The 19,344-nt window shown below is 39.4% G+C and overlaps 1 protein-coding gene across 2 annotated transcripts in view; it reads right to left on the reverse strand.

Moving 5' to 3' along the window:
* The window catches only part of ALOX5 (arachidonate 5-lipoxygenase), a 195,086-nt gene that overhangs the window by 121,766 nt on the left and 53,976 nt on the right, over positions 1–19,344 (reverse strand). For both annotated transcript variants that reach the window (XR_005554610.1, XM_039326022.1), the window contains exons 4-5: positions 9,357–9,479; positions 1,675–1,781 (exon numbers count right to left, since the gene is read on the reverse strand). Coding sequence is in view for 1 of the 2 variants with exons in the window: in XM_039326022.1 (XP_039181956.1) it covers positions 1,675–1,781; positions 9,357–9,479 (230 nt within the window). In the remaining variant the exon portion in view is untranslated. The remainder of the gene's footprint in view (positions 1–1,674; positions 1,782–9,356; positions 9,480–19,344) is intronic.

The raw sequence follows: 19,344 nt of genomic DNA on the forward strand, positions 1-19,344 counted from the left end.
TCTTACAAAATGATGCACTGTTGATACCTGACCCCAGATAGACTAATGAAAATATATAAAGGGATTTCTAATAAGTGCTGGAAATGTAATCAAAATCCCAGGTTCATTTTATCATATGTGGTGATCTTGCAAATACTTGAAAACATACTGGATAAACATAACAATGACAATGCAAAAATGTTTAAGATACAAATATTAATGAAACCTGAAGCTTTTCTTTTAAGTATCATCGTACCAATTGAAAAACAATTTGGGATGCTATTCCTTCACATGGTGATGGCTGTGAGGATTGTACTTGCCATACACTGAAAAGAAAAAGAGATGCCGACTGTTGAAGAATGGATTTTGAAATTGACTGAACTAGCGGAAATGGCAAAATTAACTGCTTTGATTAGAGATAACGGACTAGACAGCTTTATAAGAGACTAGAAACCGTTTGTAGATTTTCTATGCGCTAAATATAACAGATGGTTAACAGAGGGATTTGAAGATTAGTGTAATGTTTAGCTTAAAGAATTTACTGCTTTCTTTTTTCTTTCAGAACCCAACCAGGATGGATCCTACATGTTAAATGTTAAATCTAATTGACCACTACACTGTTTTTTTCTTTTTTCTTGTTGTTAGAGTTGAATGTATACTTTTGTTTTCTTTCATTTTGCTTGTTTTATTGTTTTGTAATTTATTCTCTGATAAAATAAATATACACTAATTCCTTAAGTTTATGATAAATCAATTGTTATATTCTGCAGAAATTTGTTTTGTTCATTTCATTGGTTAAAATTGTGTGAAAATGAATTACAAAAATGAAATTGAACTTTTTTACTTTAGTAGATAAATTTAAGTATTGTGTAAAATAATACACAATAGAACCACCAACAAGTGAAAAACCCATTCCTACTCAAAGTGTAAGATCAATGACCAAGTTAGAATCTGATGGCTTGGTTTGATATGTCAAAAATAATAAATAAACAAATCATGGACAACATAAATATGATTATTATCAATGCCTGGCATAAAACTAAACTTTGTTTATGTAGCTATGTTATAGATATTCCTGATTTTGATATGTGATGAGAATGAAATAATTCTAAAATTCATCCAGGACTTTAAATAATAAACAAACAAACAAATGTTGTACAGACTGTAGCAAGATATGTGCCTTGCTCATACTAGAACTGTTTCAATATGGGCTTGGTGAATACTTTATTTATATATTTCAGTTTGGTAGGCAGAAGAATCCTGTATTTTTATTCTGTTTTATATTAAAGTTATTTGTAATGTGCATATCATTATAGGCATTTGTCTGCCCTTTTATATGTTATGTTTACTTTGCCAATAGGCATACCCACATGAAACTATTTTGTGAATTCCCATATCCATGGACTTTATGAAATGCATCCATAACATTCACATAAGACTCTATAACTGCCCTCAGACATAAGAAGTTTGGAAATAATCAAATTTAGAAATAAAACATAAATTCTATAAATTACAATTGTTTTTTAATTGTGCTTCTCTGTGATTTGAAGTATTAAACTAACAAAAATTGAGAAATGTGTTTATCAGATCTGTAGGCATCAGACTTGGGACTGATTTTATTATACCAGTGTCTTAAAATCTGAAATATGTATAACTCATTTTTTATGCAAGTTATCAACAATTATCAAAACTCACCAGAGATTGTATTACTTATTTTGACAAAGATCTTCTCAAAATCGGCGAAGTCACTCCAGGAGGATTGGAACATATGCATGAAACGATTGATATAGAGATTTTCCATTCTAAAACCCCAAAAACAGCATACTTAATGGTTACAGTTATAACATGACTTTCTTCCATGTCTCACACAATTTTTAATTTTTCATATATCATTTTGCTCCAGCTTGTAATTCTTGGAAATGAGAATCTAGTCACATCAGAATGCACCTTTAGTAAAGTATTTGTTTTTTTTAATATATGGAGATTGAACACCTGTCTTACTTTGAATCATATACAGTAGACCTGTTTATTATACCACACTCAGGTGTACAAAAATCGTTGCATATGGATCTGTCCTGCTGCTAGTCATGGTTGATAACTGAAGGAATGCTATATAATTCTAAAAATTCCTATCTTTTTCTTGAATTCAGTGCTTTATAATTGTTTCATGTTGTAGGCCCACTCCTAGATATAATATAATCTTCTGATACTTAGTTTACTAACTATTCTCGTAGTAGAGATATAAAGCAAGATGTGTTGTTATCCTCCTGTCCATTTTGGAAAGAAAGCCTGTTTTCCAAAAGGTACAGGAAACTTTTTGCAAGCAAAGATATTTTATATTACAACTTCTATAGTTTTCACAAATATTACCAGCAAAAAAGAGGAAGGGTGAATGTATCCTCTCCAATTTGTAAGGATCATCTTGCATGAATGCCTCATCTTATCTAAAATGTTGTAGAGTTATCCTCACAGGTGTGATTTTTGCTTACAAATTTCATCTAATTTTGTCCTAGTCAATTATTAGAATGTAAAAATTTCAAAATCTAAATAAACCAGGCAACCTTTGGCTCTTTTTGAATTTCTGTTTAACCTAAAATTTTCAAGCTGATGTTAAAGCCATTTGTGATTTCCAGTACTAGTCAATAGGAATCATGAATTTTTCTTCAGGTCTGGAACTTCAGAGCAGAGCAATGACTCAGCGGTTAGGAAACTGGGCTTGTTGGTTGGAAAGCCAACAGCCTTGGTTCAAGAACAGAGCGTTGTGTGAGGGATAAGCTCCTATCTTCGCCTAGATCCTGCTCACCTAGCAGTTCGGAAGCATGCAAATTTGAGTAGATAATAGATATCACTTTGATAGGGAGGAAACAGCACTCTGTGGTGCCATGCTGACCACATGATCATGGAAATATTTTTGGACAGCATCGCCTCAATAGTCCTTGAAATGGAGATGAGTGCTGCCTCCCATAGTAGGTTATGACTAGCAGAGTAAAATCAGCAGGGACTCCTTTCCTCTTCTGGAACTAAACCAAACAAGCAGCCTTGGATTTAAATCAAGGATAGGAGCCACCTAGAATTGGTTATAAGATGGATAGCTATATAAATGTTTTAAATTAATTAAGTAAAAAAATATTCCCCCAACAAGAATTGCATTCCATTTTGGTACAATCTCAGGAGCAATATGTTTGGTAGAGCTGAAGCAAAGAATAAATAAGGTCAGAAGCAGAAGTATCATAGAATCATAGTACTGGAAGCAAACTTAGAGGTCTTCTAGTCCAAACCCTTGCCCACAGAAGGAGTCCTTATACCATCCTGGATGACAATTGTCCAATCTTTTCTTGAAAACCTCCAGCAATGGAGCACCCACAATTTGAGGAGGCAAGTTATTTCACTGATTCATCGTTCTCATTGTCAGAAATTCCTTCTTAGTTCTAGGTTGGATCTCCCTCTGACGAGTTTCCACCTATTACTTCTTGTCCTTCCCTCAGTTGTATAATTTAGCCTCCAGATACCTTATCATCTTAGTTGCTCTTCTCTGCATTCTTTCCAGGGCCTAAGCATCTTTTTTGTATTGTGATGACCAGAACTGGTTGCAATATTCCTAGTGTAGCCTTACTAATATAGTATAGAGTCGTATTATCACTTCTCGTGATCTTGATGTTGTCTGTTGATGCAGCCTAGGACTGCATAAACTTTTTTGGCAGCTGCACCACACTGCTGAGTCATACTTAAATGATATAAGTAATTCTTTCTCACCCTCTCTTTTTTTCTCATTTTGTTTCTGATGTTTCATACTTCTCTTAAGAAGTATGGAGTGAAAGGGGAAACAACTTTTCCCAGACATCTGAACTGTTTGGTTGCAGAGATGCAGAAATTAAATTAAGGCTAAGCTAACATGAAATTATGGGTTATAAGCAGCACTATAAGCCACATCTCTGAACTAAATAAATTATTTTCCAAATTGTGGAGTGCCTCTACAACCGATACTTGCTAAATATTTGGTGATTTCTAATTATTGATAGATAAAGATGCCTTCTTCCTATATATGTCCTATAAAACAGAATAATGTTATGTACAATTCCTAAAATATGTAAAAAATTGCACATTAAAGATATATGTATCATTAAACAATATAAATTGCAAGAGATAATTAAAAATAATTAACAGCTATGTTTCATAGCACTTTATGTGCTAATTCATTTTATAAAGTGAATTGAAGAAACTTCAATTGACAGAATTAAACATAAACTGCAAAATAATATAGTGAGCAATATATTATACAGAATCCTTTAACTTATACCACCAGGAAGAAAACTATCTACAGGCAATATGTCATCTTGCAGAAAGCTGATCAATCTGTACTACAGAATTCCAGGGGAAGTTCAAATTGAGTAGGTCAGGGATCCAGAGAATGATAGGCTCTTCATTTTTTTAATCTGTCCTAGACAGGCCCATAGCCATGCTTCACCTGAGCTAAAGTAATTTTTTTAAAAAATGGTTTAAACACTGACATCTCCATTTTTTGCTTTAGCATCTAGGGCACTAACAGTCTGCCTCTTCCTCATATATCTTACCTAGCATCCTTAATAATATGCTAGCATAATTCAGCTGAAAAATAGCCAAATGTCAATGGCACATATTCATCCCATGTTTTGGATCATTTTTAATGTAAGGATGGGCATGCTTTGGGGATAGAACCTCTCTGAAATCTGGAAGGAAAAACCTCTCCAAGTAATGTAAATTCAGTCTTCAATTCTAGGCAAGAAGTTGAATTAAAATCCCTGATCCTCAAATGCTGTTCTCTCCACTATGTTTTAAATACAGGACACTATCTAATATAGAACTTTGCCCCCCTCCCATTTAGAGGAATATTCATCTGTAATCATGGAAACCAATCTAGGGAAAATGGATTACATATGTACAGTAATGGATTATACTGTAATTATGTTCTATATGTATTCTATACAGTACTATATACAGGTAGTCCTCAAGATACTGCTGTAATGAAGCCTGCCCATTATGGTCATATGTCACAACAGTCGTTAGTTGAAACAGCCTCAATTAATGACCCCATTCCTTGCTCTCCCTGATGCAAATGTTAAATGAATGGGAGAGTTGTTAAACAGAGCACTGGTTGCCTCAGGGGGAAGTCAAGGTCTACTCAGGCTGAGGGTTGCCTGTCCCAGGCCTCCCAAGGCTATACCCATCCCCTGAGGCTCCCTGTGTGCCACTTCTCACAGTCCTTCATCTTCCTTCCTACCCAGCAATTAATGGGAGATCAGAGTATACAGAGTTTGCAAACTCCAACAGGGAAGGGGAGATCGGGGCAGATGGAGTTTCATTCTCCAACATAGAAGGGGAGATCCCACCCAAGAACTCAAACCTGCTCTAGGGCCAAGCAACAGCCAACTTACCTGTCAAGATATTTAAATTTATAACTAGAACAGTGGGCACTGTGTGAAAAGTCAAAGCGCACAGTTATAGCTGTTTGATAGAGTGCCGGCTACTGCATGAGGGAATCTGAGTTGTAATTGGTTGATGTTAGAGTAAAGGGGGAATTTCCTTGTTTCCTACCTTTTTGTCCTGTGTGCCCTGTATGATGTGATTTGCCTGACGATGTTCCTGCTGTGTTGATTTACCTGACTATGCTCCTGTTTGCCTCTCTTATTTACTGTAAATATATTTATTTATATAAATAAATATAATATAAATAAATATAATATAAATATTCCCTAACATTACCTTTCTGTTGTTTCAGTTTCTGAGGGAGGCATCCAGCCCTGTAGGATTAGTTCCTTACAGCAGGGCTTTTCAACCTTTTCACAGATTGTACCACTTTTAGGATATAGCAGAATTCAAGTACCACCAGTTGCCTAGCAAGATATCAAAAACTTGATGACCAAAAAAAATAATAATAATAATAATGGAAAAAAGTGATAAGAGTATAAGTAGTCCTTGACTTACAACAGTTTGCTTAGTGACTGTTGAAAGTTACAACGGAACTGAAAAAAGTGATTTATGATCATTTTTCACACATAACCATTGCAGCATCCCTAGGGTCAATCTACATTTGGATACTTGGCAACTGATTCATATTTATGATGGTCACAATGTCCCAGGATCATGTGATCCCCTTTTGCAATCTTCTGACAAACAAAGTCAGTGGAGAAACCAGATTCACTCTTCCTTTTATATCCTCTCTTCTCTCATCCCTCTTTTATATCTTCTCTTGTCTCCCCCTTCTTTTATATCCTCTCTTCTCACCCCCATTTATATCCTCTTTTCCCCCTTCTTTTATCTTTTCTTTCCTCTCTTTCTTTTATATCCTTTCTTCTCTTCCCTTTTTATATCCTCTTCTCTTCCCTTCTTTTATATCCTCTCTTCTCTCCTGCCTTTTATATCCTCTTTCCCCCTTCTTTTCTCTTTTCTCTCCCCTCCTTCTTTTATATCCTCTCTTCTCTTCCCCCTTCTTATATCCTCTTTTCTCCCCTTTTATATCCTCTCTTCTTTTATATCCTTTCTCTCCCCTCCTTCTTTTATATCCTCTTCTTTCCCCTTCTTTTATATCCTCTCCTCTCCCCTTTTTTATATCCTCTCTTCTTTCTTCCCTTCTTTTATATCCTCTCTTCTCTTCCCTTCTTTTATAGCCTCACCTCTCTCCCCCCCCCCTTTTCTTTTGCATGCACCTCCAGCTGATTCCTCTCAAGGCTGCGCTTCTCTGTCTCTCTTTTGCAGTCCCCTTCTCTTTCCCCCATTGTCTTTTTTCTCTCCCTCTCCTGTTAAAATCTTCTCTTTTTATAGCCTCTCCTCTCTCCCCCCTCTTTTTCTCTTCCATGTGCACCAGAAATGCCATCTTGGGGCTTCTGTCTCGCCCCTGCAACCCTGCATAAATGTGTGCCGATCCTGGGCTTCTGCCCAGCTCCCATAGCTCTGCAGAAATGCTGATCAGCTGTAGCTTTTCGTGGTGATCCTGGGCTTTGCTCAGCCCCATAGCCCTGCAGAAGCGCCGATCAACTGTGCCTGCCCGTGGCTATCCTGGGCTTTGCTCAGCCCCCATAGCCCCGCAGAAGTGCCAATCAGCTGTAGCTGCTTGGGGCGATCCTGGGCTTTGCCCAGCCCCGACAACCTTCCTTCAAACTGTAGCATTTCCAACCAAGTTCCCTCCCTCTCTCCCTCCTTCCCTGTCCTTCCTTCCTTCCTTCCTCCCTCCCCTGCTTTTTTTAAAACTGCCAGAGGCTGGGGCAGAGGTGGCAACAGACAGGCAGCAGTGGGCAGAGGCTTCCCCATCATTGCCTCTGTGTGGCTCAGCTCACCACTCCCAGACCCGCACACGTGTTTGTGTGTGAGTGTGTGATAGCACACGTATGTGGGGTGTGTGTGTTTGTGTGTCTCACCCCTTGCAGCCCATGCCCTCAACAGAGACCTTCTGCGATGGCAGGCTGCAAACTAATGAAAGCTGGTTTTTTATAGTATTTGTTGCTTTTTCTCAACATGCCACTGATTGCATCATGCCTATGCATGGAGAAGGCAGTAAGTGTGCGAGCGCTGGTGTCCTGGGGAAAAGGGAAGTGCTTCTCCTACCTTTTTCCTTTCTCAGTGGTCAGCAGGGATGCCGGGTGTTCGCCACCTCCTCTTTGCGTGCCCAGGGAGCGGGCCAAGGCAGCCCCTCGCTGGCCCTTTCCCACCAAAACCTCCTTTTATATCCTCTCCTCTCTTCCACCTCCTCTTCCTTTTCTCTTCAGTACACCTTCAGCCAGTGGTGGGATTCAAATACCTGAACAACTGGTTCTATTATGTGATGCAGGCCTGGGCCTCCGATGCCTAGAATGGAGTTCCAGAAGTGGCATCGTGCACTTCCAGTGGGCCATTCTAGACCTGGGAGGCCTCCTCCAGGCCTCCAATACCTAGAACAGACTTCTGAAAATGGCATCAACACACTTCCAGTGGGCCGTTCTAGATCTGGGAGGCCTCTGAGGCCTAGACTGGACTTCCAGAAGCCAGCCAGTTCTCTGAATTCAGGTAAATTTAGCTACCAGTTCTCTCGAACCGGCTGAATCCCACTAATGCCTCCAGCTCCCCGAAGCACTGATCAGCTGATCCTGGCATTTCTGCCATGCCCTGACAGCCCTGCAGCTCCAGCTCTCTCTCCCTCAGGCTTGTGCAGTGCTGCCACCACTTCAGCTCATTCCTCTTCCCCTCCGCTACCACTTCTTTAGGATGGTCACATACCATCTGCCAAGTGCCAAAGTACCACTTGTGGTATGCATACCACTGGTTGAAAAGCCCTGTCTTATAGAGCCAGTCTCATGGCAAACTCCTCCGATTTTGCAACATTCTCACAATACTGTAGAGTTTTTTTTAAAGAGCTTCTATATTTTTAAGGAGGTTCCAAAACTGCACAAACAATTGGAGCCTCTTTAGAAAATGGAGCCTCCTTTAAAAAATGGAGTCTTCTTTAAAAAAAACTTTACAGGATCTGAGAATAGAACATGTTGCAAAATCGGAGGAGTTTGCCACTCTGTAAGGAACTGATCCTACAGGGCTGAGCTCTCTCAGAAACTGAAACAAAAGAAAGTAAAGAAAGGGCTTAGTGGAAACCTAATAGCAGTTTTCCAATATCTGAAAGACTGTTACAGGGAAGAGGGGGTGGATTTACTCTCCATAGCATCTGAGGGCACAACAAGAAGCTATGGGTGGAATCTTATCAAAAGGAGATCCAACCTAGAAATAAGGAGGAGTTTCCTGACAGTGAAAACAATTAATCAGTGGAACAACTTGTCTCTCAGAGTTGTGGGTGTTCCATAGCTGAAAGTTTTCAAGAAAAGATTGGAAAACCATTTGTCCAGGATGGTATAAAGAACCCTGCCTTGAGCAGAGGGTTGGACTAGAACCGTGGTGGCGAACCTATGGCACGCGTGTCACAGGTGGCATTCAGAGCCCTCTCTGCGGGCACACGCGCCATCACCCAAGTCCTAGGCCTTCAGCTGGGTTTTATAAACCCTTTTTGCTTTAGGCCTCCGCCGCTGTGTGCAAAAGAAAAAGGTTCAATCAATCAATCAATCAATTTCAACTTCTCGCGGGGGAAAAATGGATCTCGCAAAGTTGGAAATGATTGATTGAACTTTTTAGTCCCACCCAGTCTGCTGTTACCATCGCAGCCATGCACACCCAATAGGCCAGGCCCATCCAAATGGCCACACCCACCCAAAGGGCCACGCCCACCCAGCGCCCAACAATACATAAGTGGGTTTTGGGTTGCAATTTGGGCACTTGGTCTCTAAAAGGTTCTCCATCACTGGACTAGAAGATCCCTTCTAGCCCTATGATTCTATGATTTAATACCAAATTAAACCTAATATGAGAGTCATTACTATACTCACGCTTTGGTATAATTCAAGATAAAGTCGACTCCCTTTTCACTGTCAAATTGGATGTTGCGAGGCAATTCCTTATGAGATTTGGCATCTATGTTCAAAGGAAAACCTGGATGCCATTCTGCCCATCTAGGTAAAAATAAGAATTTTTTTTTTTAAACAAGTTTTATTGATTTTTTATTGTTACAACAAGATGCTTGAGAAACAACGTGGTGACAGGGTAATCAATTACCCAAAAGCAAAATCATACATATGTAATTCAGATTAAATCATTAAAGACTCCCTCTCTATTCCCTCAAATAATATAATATATTCAAATTAATGTATTTTTCAATAAAGTTCAATCAATCAAAACAATCATCAATAACATTCCATTTCTATAAATCCAAATCCTGTTTTGAGCTTTACTTTTTACAATTGCCATATTCCAATTTGGTTTAGATAAACATATTATTAACACTTCAGGTGTCCCTCCTTTCCCTTTTTCCTTAACATAATCAGTAACTCATTTATTAATATCATTTCTTCTTTTATCAAAAATTCCTCTTATTCTCCTTCCATTACAAAATAGCTATCCTTCCTCAAAACAAGAATATTACTCAAAAAAAAAAAATACATTTCGACTCTATTTTAAATCTATAATCTATCAATCAATCAATATCTATGTAAAACTCTTTTAACCCACTCAGTAAAATTTAAATCCGGTCTGAATAATATGTTATATTCACAACAAACATATTAATACAGAAAAAAACATCTTCTCACTAAGTTCACATATTTAATTAATCTTTATTCAATCAGGATCTCTAACACCTTATTTACCAATCTTAAACCTTGAGTCAATCCGTGTCTAAAAAGCCTTTTAAACCCATTGTATACAGTTTTAGGTCACATTCTTATATCTTATTTTAGCTTTCTTTTTGTGCCAAGCAGGTTTCCATAACAGAGCCTCTATATCAACAAATAAATCTCTCCTTAATCCTTGTGGTATCATTTGAGTCAAGAAAGAGCGTTCCCTCCTCTGTTTTAGGGACCTGATTCCTTTGTAGATAATCCCTTGTTGTTTTAAAAGTTCAAGTCTCGACATTTGAATCTGCTGAGTAAGACACTCAATTATGTCCAATTTTGTGGTTAGTAGTTGGTTATCAAAATTGTCATAGTTCTCAATCAGTTGTATTTGCACGTCCATTTCTGTTAGTTTTGAAATTGTGTATGGTTTAGTTACAGTCATTTTTTGATTATCAGAAATCTCAATAGGTTGTATATAGAATGACATAGAATCTTCTTTAATGTTGATTAATTCCTCTTCTGTTGTTTTTTGGTCTGTAGAATAGTCAGATGAAATCTGAAGGTCGGTTTGTAAGTTCAAAGTAGAGTTTCTGTTTTTTATTTCTGTAGTACTCTCTTTTATTTGCAGACATATTTGCTCAGTGGCTTCGTAGATTTTTTCCAATATAGGTTTACAGTTGAGTTGTGAATAGGGTTTCTCCATTTCAATAGTAACTAGAAACAGGCCTGTTATCTTTTAGTGGAAGCTGTATTTAATAACATTTAGCCAGTGTCCATCCCCATCAATTTAACAGCTGTTGAATTTCTGTGTCTTTTACCTTTTATGATGATCTGAAGGTCAAAACCAATCTCAACATCAAACAGCAAAAAAAGGTGCAATTTTAAATTTCTCCACAAGGTGTCCTCAGTAGACTATAAAATCTCTTCCCAGACACCAAAAATGACATTGACAAAATCAGGAAAAAATAATATTCTTCACATATAAACTAAATCCAGTAATAAAATTCAATAAGGATTTTTTCAAGACCCCAAAGTAAATAGAAATAGAAAATAGTCAATTAAAATTAATTTTCATTTCATTTTCAAAGCTTCTCTTCCCACACTAACAAACGCCACTCTCTCAAAGAAGGGAAATAGTTCCAAAAATGCTTTTTATAGGAAACAAAAAAGAGAAAAGGGCTAAGAGAGGGGGGGGAAAGTCTCACCCGGATCAACCACAGTGGTTCTTTACGCTTAGATGTTCTTCTGACTTTCGGTTACAGCAGCAAAGTGATCAGCCATTTTACTGGCCAATGTTTTCTCCATCAGCCCTAAGGAGCAATCTCGGACCGCGGAAGGAGCTGCTGCCCTTCCACAGTCGATGAGGGCCTCCTCAACGGCAGTCACCCCTCCAGGGCGACTTTTCGACCCGATTAAGGGTCTACCGGCAGAGGGAAAGCAGCTGGCAAAGAGAGGAGTCTCTCCACACGGCTGCACAGGCCACAATCCGGAACTGGAAGTCAGAATAAGAATTATTGAATAGAACTCTTTGAGTAATTTTCAAGACTAAAAGAATAAAATAGCTAAAAATATTAATATATTTCAGATCAAGCAAACAGAAATGATTATCAGTTCTTTGTTTATATAAATTGCTTTAAAACCCAACCAGGAGAACTCTGGGGAGAAAAAATTTGGAAATGACTGACAATGGAGATGCATATAGATAGATAACTATAGAACAGGGGTTCTCAACCTTGGCAACTTTAAGATTTGTGGACTTCAATTCCTGAAACTGGCTGAGGAATTCTGGGAATTGAAGTCCACAAGTCTTAAAGTTGCCAAGGTTGAGAACCCCTGCTATAGAAGAATGGCTATTGGATTTGTTGGAATACATTTTGGAATGTATTTTGTATTTCAGCAACTACACAAGTATTCAGACAGTGAATGGCAATGTTTGTAAGTTTAGTAGGTATAATTTCTACAATATATACTCTATGGTCTTTTATGTTCTGAAAGTTACATTTAAAACCATTAAGAGGCAAGGCCCATGGAGATTGTACATTGTACACTTTATTTGATAACTATGACTATGTAACCATCCTCTGCTATGAATCTGTATGGCTATATAATAATCCTCTGCTACCATTTCTATATAACAAAACAGAATTTCTAACAGGTTATGGGCCCAGTATAAAAACCAGAGATAAACCAGAGACTGCATCTAAGCATGTAGCAGCAGCATAAACAGCCTAGAGGTAAACCAGAGGTAAACCAGAGATAACCCAGTATAAACCCAGTATAAGTCCAGATTAGAGGAGAAATATAAAGTTCAGCACAGAACCGAACAAACCAGCCATAGCCAGCTACAGAAAATAAGTGCAAGATACAGCAACAGAAAGAAGACTGTAACAAAATAGATAAATAAAAAAAAATGACCAGTAACAAAGCTGAAACAAAGATTTCACTTGTAAATCTGACAAACCAGAACTACTGTAATGATCTGCCCCAGCTGGTCCATCAGGAAAGCAAAACTCTTGACTCTATTAGGATTGATCAAAAGAACTTTTACTGAGAGATAATGGGTGCAGAAAAGTCAGGCGGAATCTGAAGGTCCTGCACAAAGCAATTCTTTCGTTTTCCCCAAACCCCAAACCCCCTGACCAGTGCAACAGCAGTCAATATGATGCCATAGAGATGTTATGAGAACACTGAGGTGCTGGGTAGATAACAGATCACTCTCAGGGCATGACGCCCTTGGAACCAGACTGGAACCGGCTGAGGAGTCTGTTTCTTTTCTGAACACAGTTCCCCTCCCTAATTCCAAAGCAGTTACAGCTAAAGCGAAAGCATGCAAGGAATGCCAGAAGCCTTCCTCCCCCTCCCTCCAACAAAATGGCAAGACACCTGCATGGTGGACCTGAAAACTACCACTCTTGAAAATTCAAGACAAAAATGCAGCTAATAAGTGAACATACATGGAAATGTATAAAATAAATGAAGCTAGGCCAGAACATCCTTCAGATGAGTGGATAGAGAAAGATCAGAAACTTCAAAGCACAATCTCTTAGCATAGAAGATGATTAAATCATACATATAGGTAAATGTGAAACTGCTAAAGAAATGTGGGAAGGATTACAAAAGGTGCATGAAAGAGCTAATCACAGCAGTAAACTGTTTAGAAAGTTATACCAAGCTGATGAAAGGTCAGGATGTGCAGGATTACATAAGACAAACCTTAGAAATGGTTGAACACTTGAGAGGTGTAGGAGAAGAAATAAAAGATTTTCATGTCGCAGCACTATTACTTAGTGGTTTATCAGGAAGTTATGAAACACTTGTCACGGCACATCCAGATGATGAACTAACATTGGAATATGTTAACAGCAATCTTACAAGCATAAAACAGAAAGCATTAATAGTGATGATGCTACTGTCGCAGTCTGTTTTAAGACAGCTTCCAAACCCAAGGAAGCACCATGCAAAGGGGTCAAGGTCATAGAATTCACTCGATCATCTAGCGATGGCAAGGGATCTCTGACTAAAGACCCGAAGCCAATCACGGAAAGTGACAGTGGTGGAGACGACGACCCTCTGGTAAGTAGAAACATAAGATTGATGATGGTGACTGTAGAGATGGTGGTGTTTTCCTCAGAGTGAAAAAGCATACTAACAGCTTTGTTAGATTCTGGCTGCACTTGCTGTCTAGTTAATCTCAGTGTAGTGGAGAGACTCGGAATGCACCTCTGGGAACTCAAAACACCAATAGTGTTTAGCCAAGTAGGTGGTTCACTGGCAGGGGGAGGCCTGTGACTTTCATGACTGAGCCTCAAGAAATGAAAATTGGATCCCACGTAGAGATGGGATTAGCTTTATTGTAACCCCTGGTATGGAGTGACCTATGATCCTTAGTCTCGCTTGACTAGAAAGGTGGAATCCCTAAGTAGATTGAAAAAAAAGATTTTTGAAAATCCCTCCGAAAAACTCTGATAAAAAAAATGAAAGTGAAAATGGAGCTGTGCAATCTCATTCCCCTTGTTAAGAAAGTGAAAGGAAATAGTGCAGCACCAACCTGCAAACAAGATGGAGTAGTTGTGTCAGGTCCCCAAAGAAATGTATTTTAACCCTATGCCTATTTTTCCCTTTCTGTGGCCTTTCTTTGTGGCTTGCCATTCTGTTGGGAGGGGGGAGCTTTTGGGATTGCTTCACAGTGTCTGCAGGATGCCCTTCCCCCAAGGGATGGAATGTCTCTTCCTTATCTGAGAGATGGTTTGTGCTTGGAGCCAGAAGAAATCAAAAGTGAGAGAGACCTTGAGGAGCCACTGAAAAGACCAGTTACCAAAACACGATGCTACCTGTGGATTGGCTGGGATTCAAATGAACACTGGGACTCTGGGGGGAGGAGTATTGAATGTTGCTTTTAATATATTGCTTTGCAGGTTTTTCTCTCAGATTCCACCTTGATTCCCTACTGTCACTAGCACCAAATAAAAGCTCCTTTGGAGACAATGCCTGTTTCAAGAGATCTACTTTCTTGGGTGGCTTAGTTGAGGTAGGTCCTTATAGGTTGGCCTCATCCCTAAAAAGTACTGGGGTCTAGAAGAAGTATTTAGTGAGTGAGAATTGGATGTGCTTCCTCCTCACCACACCACAGGTTGTGCCATTGAAATTCTACCTGGTGCCAAATTACCAAAGCCCAAGCTGTACTCGATGACACCAAAGAAATTAGAAGGGCTCAGAACCTTCATTGATAAAAACCTGGCCAGGGGATTTATCCAACTGGCAAAGTTGCACATGGTGGCTCTCATTTTATTTCATGACAAGAAAGATGGCTCTCTGAGACTATGTATGAATTACTATGGCTCAATGCTATTTGTGTGGAAAATGTATATCCCCTGCCCTTGATGAAGGATACACTGAGTCACCTGGCCAAGGGGAAAACTTTTACCAAATTGGACTTAAGGGATTCCTATTACCAAGTATGAATCAAAGAAGGTGATGAATGGAAGACTGCTTTCAATTGCCCACTAGGTTGCTTCCAATTTCAGGTCCTCCCATTCGGTTTACAAGGAGCACCTGCTGTATTCATGTAACTGATTAATGAAGCCCTGATTAAACACTTGTTCAATGGCATCCTGGTTTATTTAGATGACATTCTTTTTTTTCTTTTTTATAAACAATTTTTATTAGTTTTCCATTTTCACCAACAGAAGCTTAAGAACCAGCGTGGAGATACGGTGGTCGGTTACAAAAGAAACAATAACATTATAAATATACAATTCACACAATATTTCTTAAAATTTCCCTCTCTATCTATGTAGAATATCATAATCAAATAGATTCAAATAAATTCATTCATTAATATATCTAAATATAAGTTTCCTTGGTCAATAAAAGCTTTCAACTGCTCAATATCCATATAATAATCAAATTAGTACAATCCTATAACCAATTCATTCATTAATATATTGCTATATATAAATTAAATGCTTAAATCAAAACTAACACTCTCTATGTTTAAATTATTGTAATCTCATTAATACATTTCTAACACAGATTTTCATTAAATATATCGCTGAATATAAATTTCATTAATCAATAAACATTTGCAAAAGCTCCTTATCTATCTCAAAAATCCTGTTTTAAACTTCATTAATTTTTCAAATATTAGAATTTAAACTAACCTATTTATTTTACTGTTCAGGGACCCCAAATTCCTCTTATTTAAAAACATTAGCTCCAAAACTAAGTTCTTACATTTCTCAGCTATATTTCTATTCTTTTTCAATAATTCTCCGATTAGTTAATTCCATCTCGTTCCAAAAAGAAAACACAAAAAAGAAACAAACATACACACAAAAAAGAAACACATATTCTTACTATACTTCAATATTAAGTTCTAAATCATTTCATAATAGCCTCCCATTTAGCAAAAACCAAATCCAAAACAGTCTGATTCGCTATAATACCTTTACCATCCATGATTATAATCTCAAATTTAATATTTATATCTTATTCTGGGTTTCTTTCTATTCCAAATAGGTTTCCATAGTCAAGCCTCTAGTTCCGCAAATAGCTCTCCCATTGTCTCCTGCCACACTGTACATAGCAACAGAAGGTCTCCCATTATCCATTTTATTGGTGTAATATAAGAGTTATAGTCATTCTGAAAAGCTCGTGCCAAAACGTCATTTCCCATAAACTTTAGTTGAAATCATTTTTTTAATATAGTCCTCTTTAATCAAATTTTGCTCTTCTTCCAATAGTTTTTCCTCTATCAGAGAGTCAAATGGTGCCTGCAAATCAGTTTGTCCTTCTAAAGTGAACTCCTCCATTTACTTATTATAGATCATCTGTCCATTTATATCAAGGCTTTTTCCCAGTATCAATTGATAATCCAACTGTGCATTTGCTTCTTCCATCTCAGTGGACTGAGAGCAAGTCTCTTAAATATAAACTACAGTTTCACTTAAACCTTGTGCTTGACTTTGTCGATGTAAAGAAATCTCCTTTTTGCAGGCAATTATCATCTCCGTGTTTTCTAAAATTTTGTCCAAAATATATTTATAAATCGAATCTAGATGGGTTTCTTCCATTTTTATCATATTTGAAGACAATTACTTTTTTGAGGGAGACTGTATTTGAAGGCAATCAGTCGATATCCATCTCCTCCCAAGTTTCTTAATCTTTTTCCTTTGTATAAATTCCAAAAGAAAAAAAATAGCAAGAACAATACCTAGTTTCAACAGAAAATGTCCCCCGACGAATAATCAAAGTTAATCCAATAATCAGTCTTTTCGGATGCCATAAAAAATAAAACAATACTTTCCAAATACACAGGGTCTTAAATCTCTCTAAAGAATTTTCTTGGGGGTCCCAAGTATCCAAAAACAGAATCAAAAATGGATTTCAACCTTTTCTTAAGCTTCTCTTCCCCCATTTAAAACGCCGCTTCAACAAAAAGGGAAATAATTCCAAAAAGAAAAAAAAAACTTTTCACAGGAAAAAGAAGAAAATAGAGGTAAAAAAAAATCTCACCAAATTTTCCACGGTGGGTCTGCTTGCTTAGATGATCTTATGGCTTACGGTTGGCGCAGCTAAATGATCAGCCATTTTACTGGCTGATCTTTACCCTGTCGGCCCAAAGGAGATACTCGGTGTACAGAGGAAGCCGCTGCTCCTCTGCAACTATCCGAGAAGCCTCCAGATCGTCTTTTCAACCCTCTAAGGCAGCGGTTCTCAACCTGTGGGTTGCGACCCTTTTGGGGGTTGAACGACGCTTTCACAGGAGTTGCCTAAGACCATCGGAAAACACATATTTCTGATGGTCTTAGGAACTGAGACACTAGTGAGAATTTCTGCTCAAGGCTAACTCCACCAGCCAGCTTGGGCAGACAGGAAAGCAGCCACCTCAGCAGCATGGCAGGGCTGCGCTACCCATCGCAGAGCAGCTACTGATGCATCGCCACAGCTATGAACCTCCTGCTCGGCGTCTTTCAGGTCCTTTTGCCTGCCTTCCATCTGGGAGAAGCGCAGGGCCAAGATTAAAAAAAAAAGGCTTGCGAAATACTTCCAAGGGGTAACGTTGATCTGTAGTGGGAGGTGAAGGGGTGGGTGGGTGGGAGTCGACCAGAAGGGAACCGGGTCTGATAAGGGCGAAAATTGAGTGAGGTTTTCCCCCTCACCCCTCTCTCTGCCTCCCTTTGTGCAGCCGCGTCTCTGGCTGCTGCCTTCCCAGTCACCGAGAAAGGGAAAAAAAGAGCCGTGAGCGAGTTCCCCTTTCTGCCTCGTTGCTTAAAGCTTTTTTTTAAAACAATCGCTCGTTCAGAACTCCTCGGGGCTTGTTTGCACGAGCTTGTGGCAGATCAGTAAATAAAGAGGTGGGGGAGTCAAACTGTCCAAGGCGTTTGCACCCTGAATGTGTGGACACTGCTTTCACGATTTGCCACCACCACCCCGTCTCTTCCCGCCCTGCTCTAGCAAAGCGCTGCTGCTGCTGCTGCTGCTGGCTGAGCTGAGTTGAGCTGTGGCACCGAGCCGGTCCCCACGCCTCCTGGTTTCCCGGCCGTGCTCTGCCCCTGGCCGCCCTCCGTGCTGCACTGGAGCCTCCCCCGCGCCGCCCGGCCTGCCTCCCTTGGTGTCGGAGAGCATCTGTGTGTGTCTCCAGAGCTTACTGGACTACCATCCCCAGCAGCCCTAAAAAGCACTGTGGAAGAGTGGGGAATGCTGGGAGTTGCAGTTCATCACCATCTCGAAAAACATGACTCTCCAAAGATCAATCCTTTCTTCCTTCCTTCCTTCCATCCATCCATCTCCTTCCCTTCCCCTTCAATCTCTCCTTCCTTCCTTCCTTCCTTCCTTCCTTCCTTCCTTCCTTCCTTCCTTCCTTCCTTCCTTCCTTTCCCCCTCAATCTCCTTCCCTCTCCATCTCCTTCCTTTCCCCTTCAATCTTCCTTCCTTCCTTCCATCTCATCTCCATCACTTCCCCTTCAATCTCTCTCTCCTTCCTTCCTTCCTTCCTTCCTTCCTTCCTTCCTTCCTTCCTTCCTTCCTTCCCCTTCAATCTCCTTCCTTCTCCATCTCCTTCCTTTCCCCTTCAATCTTCCTTCCTTCCTTCCATCTCCATCCCTTTCCCTTCAATCTCTCTCCTTCCTTCCTTCCTTCCTTCCTTCCTTCCTTCCTTCCTTCCCCCTTCAATCTCCTTCCTTCTCCATCTCCTTCCTTTCCCCTTCAATCTTCCTTCCTTCCTTCCATCTCCATCTCCATCCCTTCCCCTTCAATCTCTCTACTTCCTTCCTTCCCCCTTCAATCTCCTTCCTTCTCCATCTCCTTCCTTTCCCCTTCAATCTTCCTTTCTTCCTTCCATCTCCATCTCCATCCCTTCCCCTTCAATCTCTCTCCTTCCTTCCTTCCTCCCTTCCCCTTCAATCTCCTTCCTTCTCCATCTCCTTCCTTTCCCCTTCAATCTTCCTTCCTTCCTTTCCCCTTCAATCTCCTTCCTTCTCCATCTCCTTCCTTTCCCCTTCAACCTTCCTTCCTTCCATCCATCTTGATCTCCATCCCTTCCACTTCAATCTTTCTCCTTCCTTCCTTCCTTCCTTCCTTCCTTCCTTCCTTCCTTCCTTCCTTCCTTCCTTCCTTTTCCCTTCAATCTCCTTCCTTCTCCATCTCCTTCCTTTTCCCTTCAATCTTCCTTCCTTCCTTCCTTCCCCTTCCTTCCGTCCCAACA

This window comes from Crotalus tigris, unplaced genomic scaffold (assembly GCF_016545835.1).
Source record: "Crotalus tigris isolate CLP2741 ecotype Arizona unplaced genomic scaffold, ASM1654583v1 scf7180000024339.11422700, whole genome shotgun sequence".
Lineage (NCBI taxonomy): Eukaryota > Metazoa > Chordata > Lepidosauria > Squamata > Viperidae > Crotalus > Crotalus tigris.